This window comes from Tetrao urogallus, assembly GCF_951394365.1.
Source record: "Tetrao urogallus genome assembly, chromosome: 9".
Classification (NCBI taxonomy): domain Eukaryota; kingdom Metazoa; phylum Chordata; class Aves; order Galliformes; family Phasianidae; genus Tetrao; species Tetrao urogallus.
Genome location: NC_136822.1, coordinates 21,544,154 through 21,564,001, shown reverse-complemented (window position 1 = coordinate 21,564,001; position 19,848 = coordinate 21,544,154). Strand labels below are relative to the sequence as shown.

Here is a 19,848-nt window from a genome sequence, read left to right as displayed (position 1 = left end):
CTCAAAACTGAGGCATTACTCCAATTATAAAAACACTTGCATCGCTTTTGTGCAAGTTTTAAAAATACAAAGTTCTCTCTAAAGTGGCTCAAAATAGATTGTTCATGGCTGCCTACATCTAAGATAAAAAGAGTCTAAAACAATTGGATTAGGCATATTAAAGGTGTTCAAACCATGACTTGATTTGTACATCTATTCACACCTCTTTTTCGGTCTTTATTCGGCAGTACATATGCACCAAATTCCATTTTTAGAAGTTTCCATATCATTTTCATAGAAAACAAAGTTTGAAAACAAGTAACATTGAAACACAGCACGGTATTCTACCACAACGGAAACATTTGGTTACAGGACTCAACAAAATCTAAAAATGAACTATGCTGTAGATTACCACATGCAAAGGTCTTCATGTTATCTTTGAAAATGAAAAGGATGAGATTTTATTACCACATTTTACTGCTTTCTACTATTATGGTAACTTGTGTACTGCAACACAGTCTATTTGAAGGGAAATGTATGATCTTTTTCATGCAAAAATCTACAAATTAGTTTTGATGATATGGAAAGCTTTTCATAACATCAAACATTCATCTGGTGCAAATGCACAGGGAAGCCTTCCTGAAACTCTGACTTTACAAACAACTAATAAGCCATACAGGAAAGAACTTAAAAATAACTGAAAGAAAAATAAGGAGGGGGAAAAAAAAAAAAAAAAAAAGAAAAAAGAAACACAGGCTGCAGGAGTAAACCAGAGTCTGCTGCTAAACCGGTCTTGGTTTTGTGTCCAGTGTAAGTTAACACTTATGAACTCATTTTGATGATTTACTAGGTTTTATTATCAGCCCCCTGAAGGCGAATCAAGCTTGCATGCGTTCACATACAGCATCACAACCATACTCTCGTACACACGCCACTCCAGGACTAGGAGTCTGCTTCATGACTGAAGAGCCCCGTATTGGAAACAAGTCTGGCTCCCAGCATCGAGTCCAGACATTCATTCAATGTTGTCCATTCACACGGTGCTTCATAGCAAGGCCTGGGCTCATTCTCCTTGGACTTATATGGGCATCCTATTCTCTTATGCTTACAAGGCTTGATGATGGTAGTACTGCATTTCCCCCCAATTGCTCTAGTAAGTCATTGTTCCTTCTCAGGCACTGAAGATCTTTGACCTGTAGCCCTTTTTCTTTGAACAATCTAAATAAGCATTCAGTGTGAAGTTTTTCATTACATTTTGCCACTCATTCTCACTCGCACCCACTCGCCATCTTGACTTCATTTGGGCTTTTCTGTGATTCCAAATGAAATCTTCACATTTTCTTTCCCGATTTAATGCAGCAGCGGATCCCATGAGCCAAGATTGATGGATCAAACCTTTTTTTTGTTTTTATTCAGTGCTGCATTGTACCTAACTTCCAAAATACCACTCTAAAACTGGAACCCTTCTGCTGGTACATTGGCAGATGAATTGAAACCAAATGTTCCGCCTTGTATTGCTTCTGGTACAAGGCTAGGATCTTCATCAATCTGCAAGAGAACAAGAATATAATAAGAAGGAACAGAAAGACAGGCTCACTGAAGTGACAAACTGCCTCTCCACCTATCCCCTTCATTGCATTTTCTTGCAACCTTCTCCCCCAACCAGGGAGTGCTATTATGATGAAATAATTTAACCTGAAATGCTTCAGATTTAGCAGATACACTTCATGGCACCTGGTACTCTCATTTTTAAAAGTTTCCACTCTGCAGAATACTGGAAAGTACTCTGTTGGCCACATATCATGCTTATTTGACAGCTTATGAAGTGTCACTGGTCCTAGAAAGAGACCAATAATACTTAAAGAGCAAGTTGAAATAGCAGTTTCAGCTTAAGTAGGTAGCACACAGGTTGCTAAATTGGCAACGTATTAAATTCCAAGTCTTGCTATATACACAGAATCTGAGCTCCTAAAAAGGACCTATTGCTTACATTTAACAACAGACTGGCATTAAAAAAAAAAAGGAACCTTAAATGTAGGTAACGTTTGCATGTTCTACAGTTTAACCATTTCTGCAATTACGTGCTCCCCAGATCTGTCTAATCAAGTAGAAAACCTTCACTGCATGAAGCAGACTGACATTATATCTCCTTTATGCATAGTGAGCATCTTTTATAATTTGAAGTGCACAGAAATCTAATACCTTTGTTTGATTTACACTGCATGTTTAAACTGAAAGTGACATTCCTGATCAGCATGTTTTCACTTTCATTTGATGCACACGTACCACCTCTGAAATTATCAGAACATTCAAAACGTTGTTCTTATTAAGCAGAATCTTGAACTTAATAATAGCAGATATGAAATAGCAAACTTGGAAGCTGACAGCTAGAAGAACTACTAGTTCTTCTAACCCTAACCCTAGCCTAGTGTTTTATTCCCTACAGGTAAGGCTTAAATTAGGTATCAGACCTTTAGGCACTTCATCATGAACAACAGAAGATATGCAGCAGGTTCATATAAGGGCTCATTCTTCACTGAATCTGAAGTTTACTATGAAGTTTTGGAGATCTAACAGACTCCGAAACCAAAGGGTTGGTTTATAATAGAAGGGTTGGTGATAATAAACAAAACGTGCAGAACCTTAACAGTGCAGAAAGGTGTTAAGATAAACAAGCAACCCACTGAGCAGTGCTCTCCAGTAGCACGGTTGCAGAACATGACATATCCTGAATGGTGATGAGTCAGCCAAGCCTTCAGACTTCAAAACCCATTTAAATAGTTTCCTCTATGCTCCTTATCTCATTGAAGGTGACATGTAAGCAAAACCAAGCACAATACCCCTATGTTTATCACATTGTTGAAGAGCACATCAAAACTTAAGCAACTAGTCCATGCTATTGCCACTATGACTATTACAGTGCTATGATATTTTAGGTGCCAGTGGACATTCTATGCTTCTCTTAGACTACACACAAGGCAAGTTTTTCATAATCCATAATCATAAGGCACAAGATCTATGCAAGTACACCAACCTTTCACATAATACAAGACCAGCTTAAGGCCAGAGCAGCTCACGTGCAGTGACTATTTCTGCAATCTGTGTGACTGCACCACTCAGGAATACAGATCAGGACAATGCCTATTGCTTTAAACAGATGAAGAATTTCAAGAGCTGGAAAACTCTACTTATTGCCTACAATCAACTATTCAGAAAGGCTGTGACATCAAGTTAAAATTCTATAAGCCTTTTAGTGTGAATGCCCTGAAATAATTCTGCATATTTGGCTTACAAACATGCAACAGTACCCTAAACGCACATCAGTCAATTGGATAGACTAAAAAATTCACGTGGAAAACAACCCAACAAACGCCAGGCTTTGGAGCTGCTGCCTCCCTCCTGAATCACATTTATGAAAGAAAACAAATGATTACAAAGGCAGGTGTCAGAACTGTAACACACTTACATCATCTGAAGAGAAGAACTGATCAATGATCTCATAAGCCAGTTTGTAGATGTCTTCATTTTCATGATTTTGTAGCTGTTCAATTTTCTCCAGGCCTACACAAAAGATGCAGTCAAATTAAAATACTAAGTCGAAGTAAAACTACCTCCCTCACTCTCCTTAAAGTCTCATCATACAAAATCATTAAAAACAAACCCAGATATAAAGTAAAACTCAATAAGAAGCTGTTAAACCCACCTGACGTGCTTAGGCATAAAAGCTTTAGAGACTGGACAAGATGTACTAGAGGTTTTGGAACACACACCACAGGACCAGAAAAGGTCATAGAGAAGGCCAGTTCCAAGAGTTATGGTGATCCTTCTCTTCCCACTTGGAGTGGTTAGGCCAGTCTTTGGAAATAAGGGCAGAGATGGGGGCACTGAGCAGTGCTTTGTACCCTCAGTTCACAGCTGCAGCCACAACCCATGACATTCCAAACCACATGCACGCTCTTGGTAGCACACATGCCATTGCTTACTGATCTGCAGCTTGATTATATACCAACCAGCTCCTGGATACAATTTTTTGGCAGACACGAGTGAAGCATGCATCTGTGTTTTTAAATGTTCTGACCAGCAGAGCTTTAGGCATGAACGCCTCTTCTCCCTCCTGCCACTCTCACTGAATTAAGCTTTCTCCCTCTATCGAGTTTTTGTGTTTTAAAATTCACTCCATGCTCATGATATCTCAGTTTTCACTTGTGCTCAAGCTTAGTATCACTGTTCTTTCACCCTGGAAGATTTTCAGTCAACTTAAATAGCAACCAGCACACAGGAAGTCTGAAAGCCATTAAGAAAATAAAGCTGTATTTCTGCAACTTGTTGCCCTTATTATTTTATTCCCCCCTTAAAAAAAAAGAAAAACACCCAGACACACGTATGATTAAGGTAAGCAAGTTATCCACACATTTACAGGTAATTTGTCAAGTACACTGCATGACTAGAATAACTGATGCCTAATGAACTTGACTGCCATACGCCAATTCCTCCATGTTTTACTTGATCATGAACTTAAACAGACACAAAAATACGATGTTTCTTAAAATACATAAATAGATTTGCTTAAAACATCTGTGCCAACACAGAGCCCACAGCACACACACAGGGCAGGAGGCTCAACAAACAATGTTTTTAAAACAGTATAAAAACAACTCAACTTCATACCTCCGCACTCCTCAATAAGATTGGCTATGGTTTCTGCTTCATCTTCAGCCATTTTTAATATATTACTTAGTCCATCCAGAACCACTTGCACAACTTGTGCATCTTTTACTGTTAGCAAATTGCAAAAGGGAGGAATTACGTTTTGTTGAATTAAGTATGCCACCTAAGGATAAAAAAGGAAAAGGCAGTGATCTCAACAGCGCGACAAAGCACCACAAGCACAAACAGCCAAATGTAAGGCAGTCAGAGCACTCAAAGTTACCCATCAGGGCAAAAGCAGTCTGTAGAAGACACATCTCATTGGTTTTTTTAATTTATAGCTTAGCAGAGTAAACACGAACTATGTTAAAAATATGCTTCGAAAGGCAGACTGCTTAAACAAATGGCAGATACTGTGAATTTCTCAGCAATACAAAAGGGTCTGAACTTCATGTTCAAATGACACAATTTTATATTCTGAGTTAAGAAGAAAGTCTTGTAACATAGCTAACATTTTTATCCAAAAAATGGTAAAAAAGATACTAATGCTGAATGATCAAGATCCTTATCAGAGTGTTACTCATAGCTATGAGGCTATCCTAACAGAGGGGCCTCCACCCAACTCCCCACTGATATGGCCATTCCAAAACCAGAACCTAAGCTCACTCCTAAATCTCTTGTGGAAAAGGAAAAAAATGACTTAAGCAAAGAATAATCTGGATATTCATAATCCTGCCACAGGATTTATGTCTGCTCATCAGGTTTGACTCACTTGGTCTTTTCTTCCGCTGATTGTTAAATTGCTTATTGCCCAAGCAGCTTCTTTCTGAGTACCAAAGTCGCCCTAAAATACAAAAGCAAATAGAAATTACATCAGATAAGAACTGGAATTATTACATTCTAGTCAAAGCTTTAATTTGCTACTCTTTATTCTGCATGGTAACATCATCTCTTCCACTAGAAACTTGCTGCACTGAAGCACTCGTTTCTGACATTCTTTATCAATAGTTGTCATGTTGCAGCAAGAGATAAGTGGTGCGTGTTTGTTTTGATAAACATGTGCTATGTGCACTGTGCATGGCACAGTGTAACTGCCTGCCTCTGAAGTTAGCCAAGAAGTTTTCTTACTAAGTTTGAAAACCAGAAAGGTTTGCCCCTCACTCTTTTCTCAGTGACCTCACTGACATCATGATTCTCATGGTGGGTTTGAACTATCTGTAAACAGATATTTGTTACTTAAGGGAAAAAAGTATTTCTTCAGTTAAGACTCATTCCATCTTCATCTTGACTACAAGCAAGGTTGGTGTTTCTGGCTTCTATTGCCATAAAGCAGCACACCTGTATACAGCAAGTTGCCATTTCTGAAGCAGAGCTCAGAAATACACTCTAAAACTACTTCATACATCCACTTATTTTTTGTTGATACAGTTTTAATTGTTTAAAAAAAAAAAAAAAAAAAAAAAAGATAGGACATCCCTATTCCATACCCTTAACTTTTGGCAAAGCATTGGGAACTACTTCACAGTCCTCCATCCACATGTATTAATTTTACATACAGGCAAGAATTTCTGCCCCCTCTCTTTAGAAAGAAGACAGAAATTAACAAGACTAAAAGAACTGAGAACAGGGGGGATTTGCTTCTTTCTCCAGTACATTCAACATGCATTTTTGTACAGTTCTTCACAAAGTACTATCCAAAACAGTAACACATATCTTGCAACATATTAAAAGTGCCCAAAGTTAAGGTTTATCACCCCCTCTTCCCCATCCCCAAGCTTACAGTATGCTGTAAAACATGAAGCAAGAAACTCAGCGTCATTTTCCCCACTTAATGAAATTAACTGTTAAATCCTTCTTATTATCTCACCTTATCTAGAAGATGTATTATCATTGGAACAAGGTTTGCATCTATTACTGCCTGAACTTGCTGCTGATTTCCTGCAGTGATGTTAGATAGAAACCACACTGCTTCCTGCAAAATAAAAGGTTTTGAGAAATTAATTCAAACAGTATTCTGTATTTTATTTCCATCAGCAAGATTTTACATTCACAGAATCATAATCGAACAGTTTGGGCTGGAAGGCACCTTTAAGACCATCTAGATCCAAGCCTCCTGCTATAAGCAGGGACACTTCCCTCTAGGCAAGGTCGCTCACAGCCCCATCCAGCCTGGCCCTGAATGCTTCCAGGAAGCAGGCATTCACAACCTCAGTGTTCCACCTGTTCCAGTGCTTCACCACACTCACAGCAAAGAATTTCTTCCTAATATCTAGCCTACAACTTCCCTCTTCCAGTTTAAAACCATTTCCCCTCATCCTGTCACCACCTGCCTTTACACAGTCCCTCCCCAGCTTTCCTGTAGCCCCTTTCAGGCACTGGAAGGCCACTATAAGGTTGTCCTAGAGCCTTCTCCTCCCCAGGCTGCAGAGCCCCAGCCCAATGTGTCCCCACAGAGGAGGTGCTCCAGCCCTCTGATCATCTTCGTGGCCCTCCTCTGGACCTGCTCCAACAGCTCAACTTATTTAGCATGATTTTCTGGACAATACAATTTCCCAATTTCTATACTTAAACGTTCAACTGAGTCTCTTGGATCAGATCACAGGATCATTTTCATTAATGAACCTGTTAGAGATTTAAGATGCCTAGGCTTGTCTTGGTGAGCTTGTCTTGGGCTTTAATCATTGGCAATGTTGGAAAGTAGGACCCCAGAATTTAACAACATGCCTCAGATGCACTCCGGAATCAGCACTTCATTATCAGTGCCCCCATTTAAAGCCTTCTCTATACAAGCATGCATGCACACACACCCCTCCCCCATCCTCCCACCCCATTTGACTCTGTTCCTCACACACAATCCATTCAAAGAGACATCCAATTATCTCCATTTCATCACTTCCAAGAGAGTCAGTTTAATTAAAATGACATTTCACATATCAATAACCCTAACATTTATGTCACTCGCCAAAATTACAAGATAAAGCATTAATTTCATAGGAATCATAGGAATTCATTTAGATGAATCAGAAAACAACCATTCTTTGTCAGGAACAAGTTTTAGTTCCTTAAGAGATTTTTCTACGGTTGTTAAATTCAAGAGGGGAAAAAAAAGAAAAGTCATCATCCATTTTGCTGTAAAGCTGGCATTTTGTAATTAGTCATTACTCAAATCTCTACCACGCTACATTATGTGGATTCCAAAACAGCTGAACCAAATATAAGGGCTGTATCAATCAAACACAAACTGTGCAATTACATACCTTATTAATTTTTTCTTTGGGATGTGTCAGAAGTGCTGGAAAATGTGAAAGGGCTTCACAATTCAGAACTACCTGTGTCTGTTCATCAGTACCAGTGACAATGTTTCCTACCGCTCTCAGCGCAGCAGTCTGAAACAAAACACTTTCAGTTCTTGCAAACAAAACATTTCCTTTAAGCAGAAAGAGCAAAGATTTTTTTAACTGAGCATATGCTACAGCTTCAAACAGTTAAAGAGGCAAACTATGTTATGTTAATGATGTACCATATAGGAAAAAGTACTCTTTAAAGTTCATCATGGACTGTAAAAAGAAATTAGCTGCTCTCTCTAGCATTGCATTTTGAGCAACACTTAAAAAAAGTTAGCTGAACTCACTTGCACTTTCACTTCTTGATGACTGAGAAGAGGAACCAAATGAGGGACTATTCCGGAGTCTATCACCATCTGGATCTGTTCATTGCCAGCATCCGTTAGATATGAGAGAGCCCAGACTGTATCTACCAATATCTAACAAAAAAAACACATTCATTTGTAGTTACCACAGAGGTATCATCATTAAAAACAAAGAACTGATGTAACACAGCAGATTCTTGTCCATAACCTACTTCGTTTGATAAACTTAATGCTTTCCAGTCTATGGAAGTCTGAAATAGTTTATTTAAACATTGTAGTGAAACACTGTTGCCATTAACTTTACCAACTCAGCTACAACTTCACTAAAGAACAATTCTTAACTCCAATTTCTGTTTAGGCAAAAAGCTGACTTATAATTTTAGGGAACTCAGTCATTTACTTTACTGCGAAACAACCTATGCTTGTATTTCACCTCTGATGCAATGTAATACCTGCTAACATGCTCACATTTTCTTCTTATTTACACAGATTTTTGTTATGGTTTCAAGCATAAGTGGAAGTCATAAAAACCCAACATTTATGTGTTACCAGATGCTTACAGAAAATCAAGTCAAATTTGGTTTTGTATCAGGATGAACTTCGTGAATGGATAAAAGCTGATTCTCTTCAAGTACATTCAAGAAAAGACTTATAGAGAGAGAAATACAAGGCAAAAATCCTAACTGCTGCTTAAAATCAAATATGATAATAAGATTACCACAGGGTGATAGATTTATTCATTTTATAAAGATCTACTTAAGTATGGGAAGCTTTATGCTTCAGCTAAAAAGCTGTACCAGAACACAAAACTATTTCCAAGCAGAATTACTTACATTTACATCTGTGTGGTGTATTAAAACACAGAGGGCTGGAAGGATCTAAAGAGAAAAAAGAATCATTTCACTGTTATTTTTAAGGCATTCAGATACTCAGCTTTGCTTTAATTACAGTGAGCAATTCAGTCACCTCCTGAATGGTTTCCATTGGCGGAGGAGGATCTTTGTGACGGCACAAGTTGACCATGACCCAAGTAACGTTTCTTAAGAAAGTTATGGGAATAGATGGGCTGATGAAGGACAGCAGTGGTTTCACTACTCCAAGGCTAATAACGTAATCTCTACACTGGGGTCCATCACCTGTTAAAAATATCAAGAGAGAAAGAAAGCAAAGGTCATCCCCCTCAATTCACAGAAAGGTAATGCCACAACTGGTCACCTTAATCTGAAAACACACTCCAAATTCCTAATGGTAATCTTCAAGACTCTGTATGAGTGGACAAGACCAGTTTACGTGCGTCCTGTTGTTCGGAAAACAAGTCTGTACCACTGGTTCTGTATACATCCAACAAAAGCACAGCTAAATTTGATTCATCATGGCTACTCAATAAATCACATTGGATCCAGTCAGACTTCAGCATTCATGCTTACAAGTCATTCTAACTTCCAGACATTTAAAATTCAAACAACTGAAAATGCATACAAAGTTCAAGGCATGGGCATGTGGCTCAACAGCCTGCTTTTCATGTCTTTCTCTCTTGAGCAGGGGAGTGATGTTTCTCACTTTCCAATCACCAGGGGCTTTGCTTTACAGCCATGCTTTTCCAGATGTGCTGAGAGTGGCTTGGCCACCACACCAGCCAGCCCCTCCAGAACCCCAGGATGCATGTCATCTGGTCCCACATATACGTACACACGTGGCATCATGAGGTGGTCTTGGAACTGCTCCACTCTTATGCTAGGATGGATTTTGCTTCCCTAAACCCACTCTTAGATGTTCAGGGACATACAAGCATACAGTACATTTCAGGCAGTTACAAAATCAAGCTTTTTATTGGCTTGCTTCTTAAGACCTGGCATTTCTAAAATGCCAGATGGAAGAAACCTCAGTATGCCAGAAATCACAACTTCAAGCACTGCAACTGTAATGGATTGGATGCCATCTACAAGCGCCGGCTACAGCCTGCGCACAAAAAGTCAAATTAAAGACTGAATGATCACAACTTGTCTACTACTCAATGTAACTTGTGAGCTCAGGCCATATTTCAAAACCCAATGCAAAACAGTTTTCATTTTAACAATCTACATGCCTGTTGGACAATAACTCCTCTTTTCCTGTATCTGCAAAGAAATGCTTTGGGGTGTACACCCTAAATGCATGACAGAGAAAACAGGAAAGAGTTAAGAACAGAGTGACTGCCAAGAAAGGCTGCTTACTGTCACAGAATCACAGAATCACAGAATCACAGAATCACAGAATCACAGAATCACACAATCACAGAATCACACAATCACAGAATCACACAATCACACAATCACACAATCACACAATCACACAATCACACAATCACACAATCACACAATCACACAATCACACAATCACACAATCACACAATCACACAATCACACAATCACACAATCACACAATCACACAATCACACAATCACACAATCACACAATCACACAATCACACAATCACACAATTGTAGGGGTTGGAAGGGACCTCCAGAGATCATCGAGTCCAACCCCCTGCCAAAGCAGGTTCCCTACAGCAGGTCGCACAGGTAGGCATCCAGGCAGGTCTTGAACATCTCCAGAGAAGGAGACTCCACCACCTCCCTGGGCAGCCTGTTCCAGCGCTCCGTCACCTCACTGTACAGAGTTCTTGCGCATGTTTGTGCGGAACTTCCTATGCTGCAGTTTCCAGCCGTTTCCCCTTGTCCTGTCTCCACTCACCACTGAAAACAGTCTGGCCTCGCCATTCTGCCCCCCACACCTTAGATATTTATAGACCTGGATCAGGTCCCCTCTCAGTCTTCTCTTCTCAAGGCTGAACAGACCCAGTTCACTCAGCCTTTCCTCATAGGAGAGATGCTCCAGGCCCTTCACCATCTTCGTGGCCCTCCGCTGGACTCTTTTCAAGAGATCCTTGTCTTTTTTGTACTGGGGAGCCCAGAACTGGACGCAGTGCTCCAGATGAGGCCTCACCAGGGCAGAGTAGAGGGGGAGGATCACCTCCCTCGACCTGCTGGACACGCTCTTTTTAATGCAGCCCAGTAAGCCATTGGCCTTCTTGGCTACAAGGGCACACTGCTGGCTCATGGCCAACCTGTCATCCACCAGGACACCCAGGTCCCTTTCCGCAGAGCTCCCCTCCACTGTCCTTCTGTCCCCTCCTTACTGTCCTACAGCTGAACATCTCAGAGTTCTGATGTAAAATGCTACCTAGTTTATTTGTTCATTTTCAAAAGGAACTCAGCAATTTTTAGTGGCAGGAGTAACACAAACCTATGATATTGCCTAAAGCCCACACAGCTTGTTCACAAACATTTTGGTGAGGTGAATGCAGCAGTCTCAGAAAAAGTGGTACAGCATCTGAAAAACACAAACAAAACACCATGCAGTTGTTAAGGAATACATATCTGAGAAGACAAAATTACTTAAAGTTTCGTAAGACTTTCTTCTCGTGGTTGAGTGTTGGTCAAAGCTTTACCAGCTTCCCAGATGATACTGAAGTAAAACACTGTAACAATTCTTCCTTTATTACTTGTTCTTATTGAGCTTGCAACTCTTAAAATAACCTGACATTTAATTTGCTTTAAGTCTCAAAAAATTACCAAGGCTTGTCAGAACTCCAAGCTGAGTTACACTCATTACACACAGAAATCCAGCACTAACTTTTTTTAAACAGAACTAATTGCAGAAGTACTAACCGTGCAGCCAACCTCATCCAGTCAAGTTAGCCAACTTAAATCAATAGATTATTGACCAGCAATGCAGTAACAGGGATGTGGAATAGATCTGCTGCAATCTTAAACACTGTCCCCCTACCACATCACTACTAGTAGTCAAGTATGCACCAGCTGCTAACCAGAAATCCACCCAGCCACTTCACAGCTAAGATGGTGCTAAGAAATAGGTATATTTTTTAAATATAAAACAAATAACATACAAGCTGCAAGAAGCCTGTAACTGTTTAGCACTAAAAATGAAAAAGAAACAATCTATTTCAATGGCTGAAGTGAAACAGTTACAGAAAGCACAAAACATTGACATTTCATGGTTTAAACCACACTGCACGTTTGAGAAGCTGCATACTTACTACACTGAATAAAGTTCCAAGTAGCACTAAAAAAGCCAATACATGATTGCAATGTTGGGGAAAACAAAATCAAGTATAATTCTGTCTTTTCGTTTCTGGAAACATTGTATACTTAATGGTATCAGCAGCACTGCAATACGACACTGTTTCTACCCATTAAGGACAACAGCGTCTCACATACTATAAGTCCTGTGGATTTCTTCCTTGGATTTTAGGCAAAGTCAGTATGTCAGGTTCCTTCAGGGTCTCAGGAAGCTCTGCAGACACTTCTATTTAGCTTTTTCTTTATAAAAAAGAACTTAAGCCACATTTCAAACACAGAAGATAGACTGCTTTATAACTCAGATTCCAAGTACAAGACAAATTCCTTCCCAAACTTCAGGCTCCTCAAATCACAAAGGCTAGTGCTTTTTCTTCAGCTCAAGTTAGGAAAAGTTTCATGAGACACATTCTCTAGACTTGGCTCACACTTTTCTTCTCTCTTTGCAATTACATGGGAAATTCCCCCATGGGAGACTTTTTTTTTTTTTTTTTTAATTATGTTTGAGAACTGAAAACCAGCAGATATCAACTCTGCTAAAATAGTGTGAGTTCCCAGAAGAGATTACTCACCATCAGGAAACCCAACTGAATTTAAAAATCTGAGAAAATGAAGAACAAAAGCAGATGTGCACTTCAACTGATGCTGCTTGCCAGAGAAGAAGTAGAACTTCTGGCAGGAGACTTCATGGACAGGTCCTTCAGCGACGGGCCTGTGATTGACAACTCAATTTCAACCTGGCTATCGCAAGAAAGGACCAACCCTACCACACGTGGACTGGTGAACATGCTTGAGATACAGAGAAACAGGAGTGTGGATGCGATGCTCTTTACACTACCGTTTTAATCTTGTTTTTGTGGAAGCTATGGTGCATGCTTTATCAACCACCAAATAGTACTGGACTTACTAGATTGAACTACGGCCTGCGTTTGTTCAGAGGTTCCAGATGCAATGTTTGTCAAAGCCCACGCAGCTTCAAACTGTAAAGAAGGACTAGAGAAATAAAAAACATATTGTAACATGAGTTTTCAGTCAGAACACACAGGCACACTAGCTAAACACTAGGAACTCCCCCAACAATACTTGGATTTGTAGAAATACTTACTTGTCATCTCTTTCAAGACAGTGCACTAAAATAGGTAATATTCCTGATTTTATTAGATCATCAATTGGTGGATTGCGATCACTGGAAAGCAGTTTTCTGTGTAAGAAAATAAGAAAATGCAAAAGTCAACAATCACAGAATGAGAAGTGAGGACTAGAAAGGGTCACTGACTGTCATTTAGTCCAACATCCTGCTCAAAGTGCAATTATGATCAGGTCAGTCATTAAGGATTTACTTTTTTAAATCAATAAGTGACATACCCTCCTTACTTAAGCCAGAATACACACTGTCTGAATTCAACTGCGTGGTTGAATGGAAGAATGAAAACAGCACACGTGAGAGAAGTGTCTTCTTACCTTGCAGCTTGCACAGCACTTAACTGTATACCCTGGTTGTCACTTGAAGCATTCTAAAATAAGAGAAAATTCAGACTTTTCACATTTGTCAACATAACATAAATAATGTGAGGACAACAGTTATCATTATTATTATTATTTTTACCTGTACTATTGCTTCCAAAGAAGTGTTTTGCTAGGAAAAAAAGATACAAGAGCAGTTAGAAATTAGCCATCTCTGAAGGAAAAAAAAAAAAGACATGGTTTAGAGTTAATTCTTACCACTCTGAAGTCTCCATCTATATCAGAATCTTCACAGATATCTTCATGGGGAACATTTCTTCTCTTTAGAAGATGTTCGTCTCTTTTGTTCTTAAAAACACGTTAATAAGAAATTAGATTTAGGGGACGTGTGGGCTGTTAAGAAATGATTTTTTAAACCAGCATCTTAAGTGTGTCTTCACTGAGACTATTAAAAGTTCCAACACTCAGAAGTTAGTAACTGGTGCAGAGGGAAGCACACTTTGGAAATCACTTTTTGTAAGTAAAAACGCCATCTAGTTTCAGCTCTAGCAGTAACTGCACTTCTTCTAGAAGTTTCATATGTACATCCATCAATGCTGACACTGCAACTTAACTGTTAATACTTGTAACAAGACCAGGCCATTCCCTGAAGTTAGATTTTCTGAAGTAATTCAAGCTATAATTTGAGAGATAAGTCAACTTATTTCCAAAAATTCTCAACAGCTGTATCTTCACACACATCCTTGCACTGTTTCACCTTTGTATTAAACTGCTGCTCTGGGAAAGAAAATAGCCCCATACCCACAGCAGCCAGTACAGCCCTCACAGTAATGACAAAGGGGCCTCACAGGTACAAAAGAATCACAGAGAGGCCTGGGTTGAAAAGGAGCACAATGCTCATCAGTTCCAACCCCCTGCTGTGTGCAGGTCACCAACCAGCAGACCAGGCTGCCCAGAGCCACATCCAGCCTGGCCTTGAATGCCTGCAGGGATGGGGCATCCACAGCCTCCTTGGGCAACCTGTAACAGTGCATCACCACCCTCTGGGTGAAAAACTTCCTCCTAATCTCCAACCTAAACCTCCCCTGTCTCAGTTTAAAACCATTCCTCCTTGTCCTTGCCAAAAATGGTAAGTCTTTCAAAATCTTCAAAATTAAAAAACTTGCTGCAGGAACAAGAATCATTCTTCTCCTAAGGCTACAAATAAAACTTCATTTTTAAATGCGAGACTTCTAGTACTGGGAATGGTAACCAGAGCTTTCTTCTAAACCAAGATACCTCCACAGAATTAGTAAGGATTAACAGTTGAAGCATGGTGTTCCCTGTGGACTGCAGAGTTACATACAAGCATTTTATCTACTTAAAAGTAACCAGCATCACCAAGTTCCATTCAGTAAGAAGTTAATACTAGTTTATCTCACCTTTCTTAACTCAACGACAACTTCATTCCTTTGTCTTCTCATAGTCTGAAAAGAATCAAAACAGAAGTACATTATGATCTGGACCTGGGTTAAGTGATTAAGTTTTTGCCCAACTATTTTCAACTTCATGCACTTTGAACAGTACTTATACACACCAGATTTCATTTTCGCTATAGGAGCAGAAATCCAACAGGAGATGAAGTAACCAAAGTGAGGAACAAACAAGCACCTTGAAGAGCAATATCAGATGATGCTGTTTGTAAGATATAACAGTGCCACGGCAAGCTAACAGAGAGTAGACTGGGATTGCATGATATTTGTAACTCTTTCTCAATTCAAGATTACTAGTTGTTTATTCCCCCCACTAAAAGAATACCCACATCACCAGAATACACGAGGCCAAAACCCTGAGCCAGCAGTTCTGTACTCAGCACTGACCTCCCTCCAGGCTTAGGCAAAGGGAATGTGAAAGCCATAAAGCCTCAACCATAACAGTTACCCTGCCTTGGGTAACACATTTATGAATAAGTTCAAATTAAGAGACCTAATAAGCAAAATTGAACTATAATGTGCAAAACCAAACTACAACTGAGAAAATAACATTCAACAAAATCCACGTACAACCCTTCATACAGTAAGGACAAACATTCTCCTTATCCTGTCCCACTCAGAGTATTCAGAAAAAGTGTAAATATACAAAAATTCATTCACTTGTGAAAGGTATTAACAAAAAGAAAATAATCTACAGCGATTTTGTCCTATGCTTCAAAATCTGAATGAGTAACAACAGAACTGCATTTTTACTGTGAATGAAACGTTTCCAGAGAAAGTCTGGAATCCCAGAGCACGTGGGACTGCTTTAACAGTGGATGTGGGGGAAAAAGCAGCCAGGGGAGCTTCTGACCAGCAATAAGGAACAGCTTGGAAGGACTAAAAACCCAACTTTTGGGTATGTAAGTATTTGTATTGAAAGAAATGGACATTAGATCACAATCAAGCTTTCAGCTCTGGGCAAGGCATCGCACCTTCTCAAAGGAAGGAGTCAAAAGGAAAAGAGGGCAAGAAGTGAGTGGAAAAGAAAGTATGGCCTTGCACTGCTTTGCAGGCAGAAACTTTTGTTGCTGGAGGGCCAAAAATGCATTTTGTCAGGAGAACAACAGGCAGAGGACAGCAGTGAGGAACACCTGCAGGCCAACGGCTTCCCATTAAATAAAAGGCAAAGCAAAGGAGCGTACCTAATGCAGCTGCAGCACATAGACCTGCCAGGTAAGAGTCACTACCAAGTACAAAGTGTCCCACACTAAAAGCACCAAAGCCAGCAGTCAGGAGATGTGCAGATTTTAGAGGATGTTAACCCAACTGGCCAGTCAAAACCACAGTTAATAGAGGAGCTCAGTGCTGCTTACATGCATGGCCTCTTCAACTGTACACCTACAAAAAGTCACATCAACAACACAAGGTCAGCAGCTAGCACACCTGGATGCAGATAAGCTCCATTTCCCTACGATGGGCTCTGCACAGGTGGCCATGGGATGGCAGCCCCAGCAGCTCTGGGCCTCAGTGCCTCTGGGTGAAGAGCTGCTGCTTAACGTCCAAACTAAACCTCTCCTGTTTGAGTTTTTCCCCTTGTCCTAGAGGGAAAAACTGTTGCTAACCAAGAAGGAGATCAGCTATATCATTTCAAAGAGTGAGTGAAAATCTGCATTGCTGGGGAACCAATTGTAAAGGGAAATGAAACCATAAGGGTTTTTAAAAAGCCGTATCGTCCCAACTAACAGCGTCACGACTCGGATGGCAGCACATCCTCATTCAGGAGAAGCACACATGTAACAGAAACGGGGAGAGAAGAGTAGAATTAAAACAGATACTCTGAGCAAAAAAGTCTTGGGCACAACTTCTACAGAGTTTCTTCACTTGGAAAAAATAAAAGTCACGTGTAACTATCAGCCTTCAAAACCCTGTGAACCCATCAACACTGCTGGAAAAGGAAAAGGATTCTCCCTCCAGAAAATAAAATCACCCAAAAACAAACCCAACAGAAAACTGCCGGCCCCATGGCTTCAGTTTCTCTCGGGTTCTGAAGAGCACCTGAAAGCCAAGGACTCACAGAAGCCTCTGCACAACAGACAAACCACCACTGAAGAGCAGTTGATCAAAGCAGGGCTCCCTCAAGTCACTTCCTATGCAAGCAGTGCTGGGTTGATGAAGAAGCTGCTGTTGGTTCACCTGTCACTGCTCTGCCTTCCAGGAAAGGAAAACACACAAGGATGAGATGGAGTCCATAAGTTTCACAGTACTATCATCAGTGCTGGAAATGGAACAGACTGCTCCGATAAACTCAGTAACAGCAACACTCAGATAAACTTGTGGTGTTTGTCAGAAAACATCTCAAAGAGAAGAAATCAGGGTGCACTGCTTTCCTTGGCAGATGGCATCATACAGCTGCCTTCTCCAGTGTCACCTTCGGCTCTGAAGAAGCTCTGATGTGATTGCTGAACTGCTCTGAAGCAGTCTCACCTTGCACTAACACAACCATTTGAAAGCAAGCTCAATTTACAAGTTTCTAGAAACCAATTTCTGAATGCTCCTTCCTTGGCAACTGCTCCACTGCATCTTCAAGATGAATTCATCTGGCTCTTTTCATTCACTGGATCCTGCTCTACATCAGAAATCAAGTCATCAAATCTATTTTCATCAACCTACCGCTGCTACTCCTTTTTTCAGTATATTTAGCTGCTAACATTTTTTATCATAAAGGCTATTTTCTGACCATTAATCACCACTGAGCCCTTCAGCTTATCAGTACAATCTTGTGTGAGCTGCAGGATGCTGATATGCTCGTGTTTTCCTCAGCAACGCCCAATACAGAAGTGCTCTATGTCCCACACTCAAGGACAGCTCAGACCCATCAGCCTAGCAGGCACTCACATCCAGAGCTAACATGCCCTCTTCCACTTCTTTCTCCAACCCATGCTTCTCAAGAACTCGACCCTACCACACACACAGCTGGAGGAGAATGCCTTCATGCTTTCCTGTTTGCACTTCAGGGGAGGACTGCCATCATGAAATACTTCATTTGAACACTTACTTGCACCCCTACAACAACAGTGGCTAAGAAGGCAGCTCCATACCCACAGCAGCCAGTACAGCCCTCACAGTAATGACAAAGAAGCCTCACAGGTATAAAAGAATCACAGAGAGGCCTGGGTTGAAAAGGAGCACAATGCTCATCCAGTTCCAACCCCCTGCTGTGTGCAGGTCGCCAACCAGCAGCCCAGGCTGCCCAGAGCCACATCCAGCCTGGCCTTGAATGTCTGCAGGGATGGGGCATCCACAGCCTTCTTGGGCAACCTGTTCCAGTGCATCACAACCTCCTGTGTGAACAACTTCCTCCTAAAAAGGCACTGAACTACAAAAGGAAGGATGAAGTCTTTGGAGCTGTATGCAAGCTCACATCTGGATTTGGTAAAAATCCAGAACAGTGACTTAGGCCCTCCTTTATCCATTATTTCCCTCCTATACTAATTCTGATTCACCTGCAGACTGCAGCAGTAAAGGCTGCTCTCAAGATCACCCATAAAAATGCTGCAGAGTTTTAAAGCAGACCATCCCCAGAAAAACACATCTCAGCTTTTTCCACTTTAGAAATATAATGGGAACTCTCCGTCCAAAGAAATACAAATAATAAAATAAAAAGCAATGACGCCGCACACGCTGCCATTCTGGCTTTTTTCCTGGAGAAGCCGCGTTACTCCAACTGAAACGCTTTATAAAAACAAGTCTCTTGCTATGACTTTTAAACAACAAAGCGTCCGAGCTTCCTCACAGAACTGCAAGTCAGCGTAACGGGACCTATTTTTAACCGGGGAGTGAGATTCCTGCGCTCCTTCAGTCACAAACCCCCCCTCGCATCCCGCTCTCTCTGAGGGGCAGCGCGGGGTCCCTCGGACGCGCGGGGCCTTCGCCTTCGCCCCGCGCGTCCGAGGAGCCCCGCGCTGCCCCTCAGCGCCTCCTCCCCCAAGCGCGCAGCCCAACGGCCGCACCCGAGCGCGCAGCGCGGCCTCTCCCTTCCCCTTCCCTCCCGTCCCTCCCTCGCTGGGCGGGCGGCGCAGGCCGCAGCCCCGCGGCGGGCCCCTCGTCGGCGGATTAAGGAAAGACGCCACACGGCCGTTCCGTCTCTTTCCCGCCGCCATAGCCGGGCGGTTCCTCTCGTACCTCCAGGTCGCGGCCTTTGTTCTTGAAGTTCTTCAGCCGTTGGTTGTCCAGTTTCTCGTTGTCGGCCATGGCGGGGGGGAAGGTGGGAGGGAGCGCGGTTGCTGCTCCTCCGCCGCCTCCTCCTCCTTTTTCTCCTCCCGGACCCGTGGCCCCGGAGCTCGAATCCACCGGAGGCCGCTTTAAGCAGCGGCCGAGTTCTCTCGCCGCGCCGCTGCCGGCCTGCTCGGGGCGGCGCTGCCCCGCTGCCGGGCGCCGAACGTGCCGGGAGCCAGGGACGGTGCGAGAGGGAAGGGGGGGAGGGGGGAGGGGAAAGAGGGGCAGCCTCGCTCTGGGCC

At 41.6% G+C, this 19,848-nt stretch overlaps 1 protein-coding gene across 1 annotated transcript; it reads right to left on the bottom strand.

Annotated features, from left to right (window-relative positions):
• Positions 1-1,428: 1,428 nt before the first annotated feature.
• KPNA4 (karyopherin subunit alpha 4) lies at positions 1,429-19,582 on the bottom strand (the record flags this gene model as incomplete). Its single annotated transcript, XM_079539828.1, has 17 exons — positions 1,429-1,527; positions 3,446-3,540; positions 4,648-4,810; positions 5,399-5,470; positions 6,494-6,598; positions 7,884-8,012; positions 8,258-8,389; positions 9,109-9,153; positions 9,242-9,411; positions 11,560-11,646; positions 13,321-13,406; positions 13,519-13,614; positions 13,875-13,927; positions 14,020-14,049; positions 14,136-14,225; positions 15,299-15,343; positions 19,514-19,582. 17 exons carry the CDS (start codon positions 19,580-19,582, stop codon positions 1,429-1,431), a joined length of 1,566 nt encoding a protein of 521 aa, XP_079395954.1.
• Between the last annotated feature and the right edge of the window lie 266 nt (positions 19,583-19,848).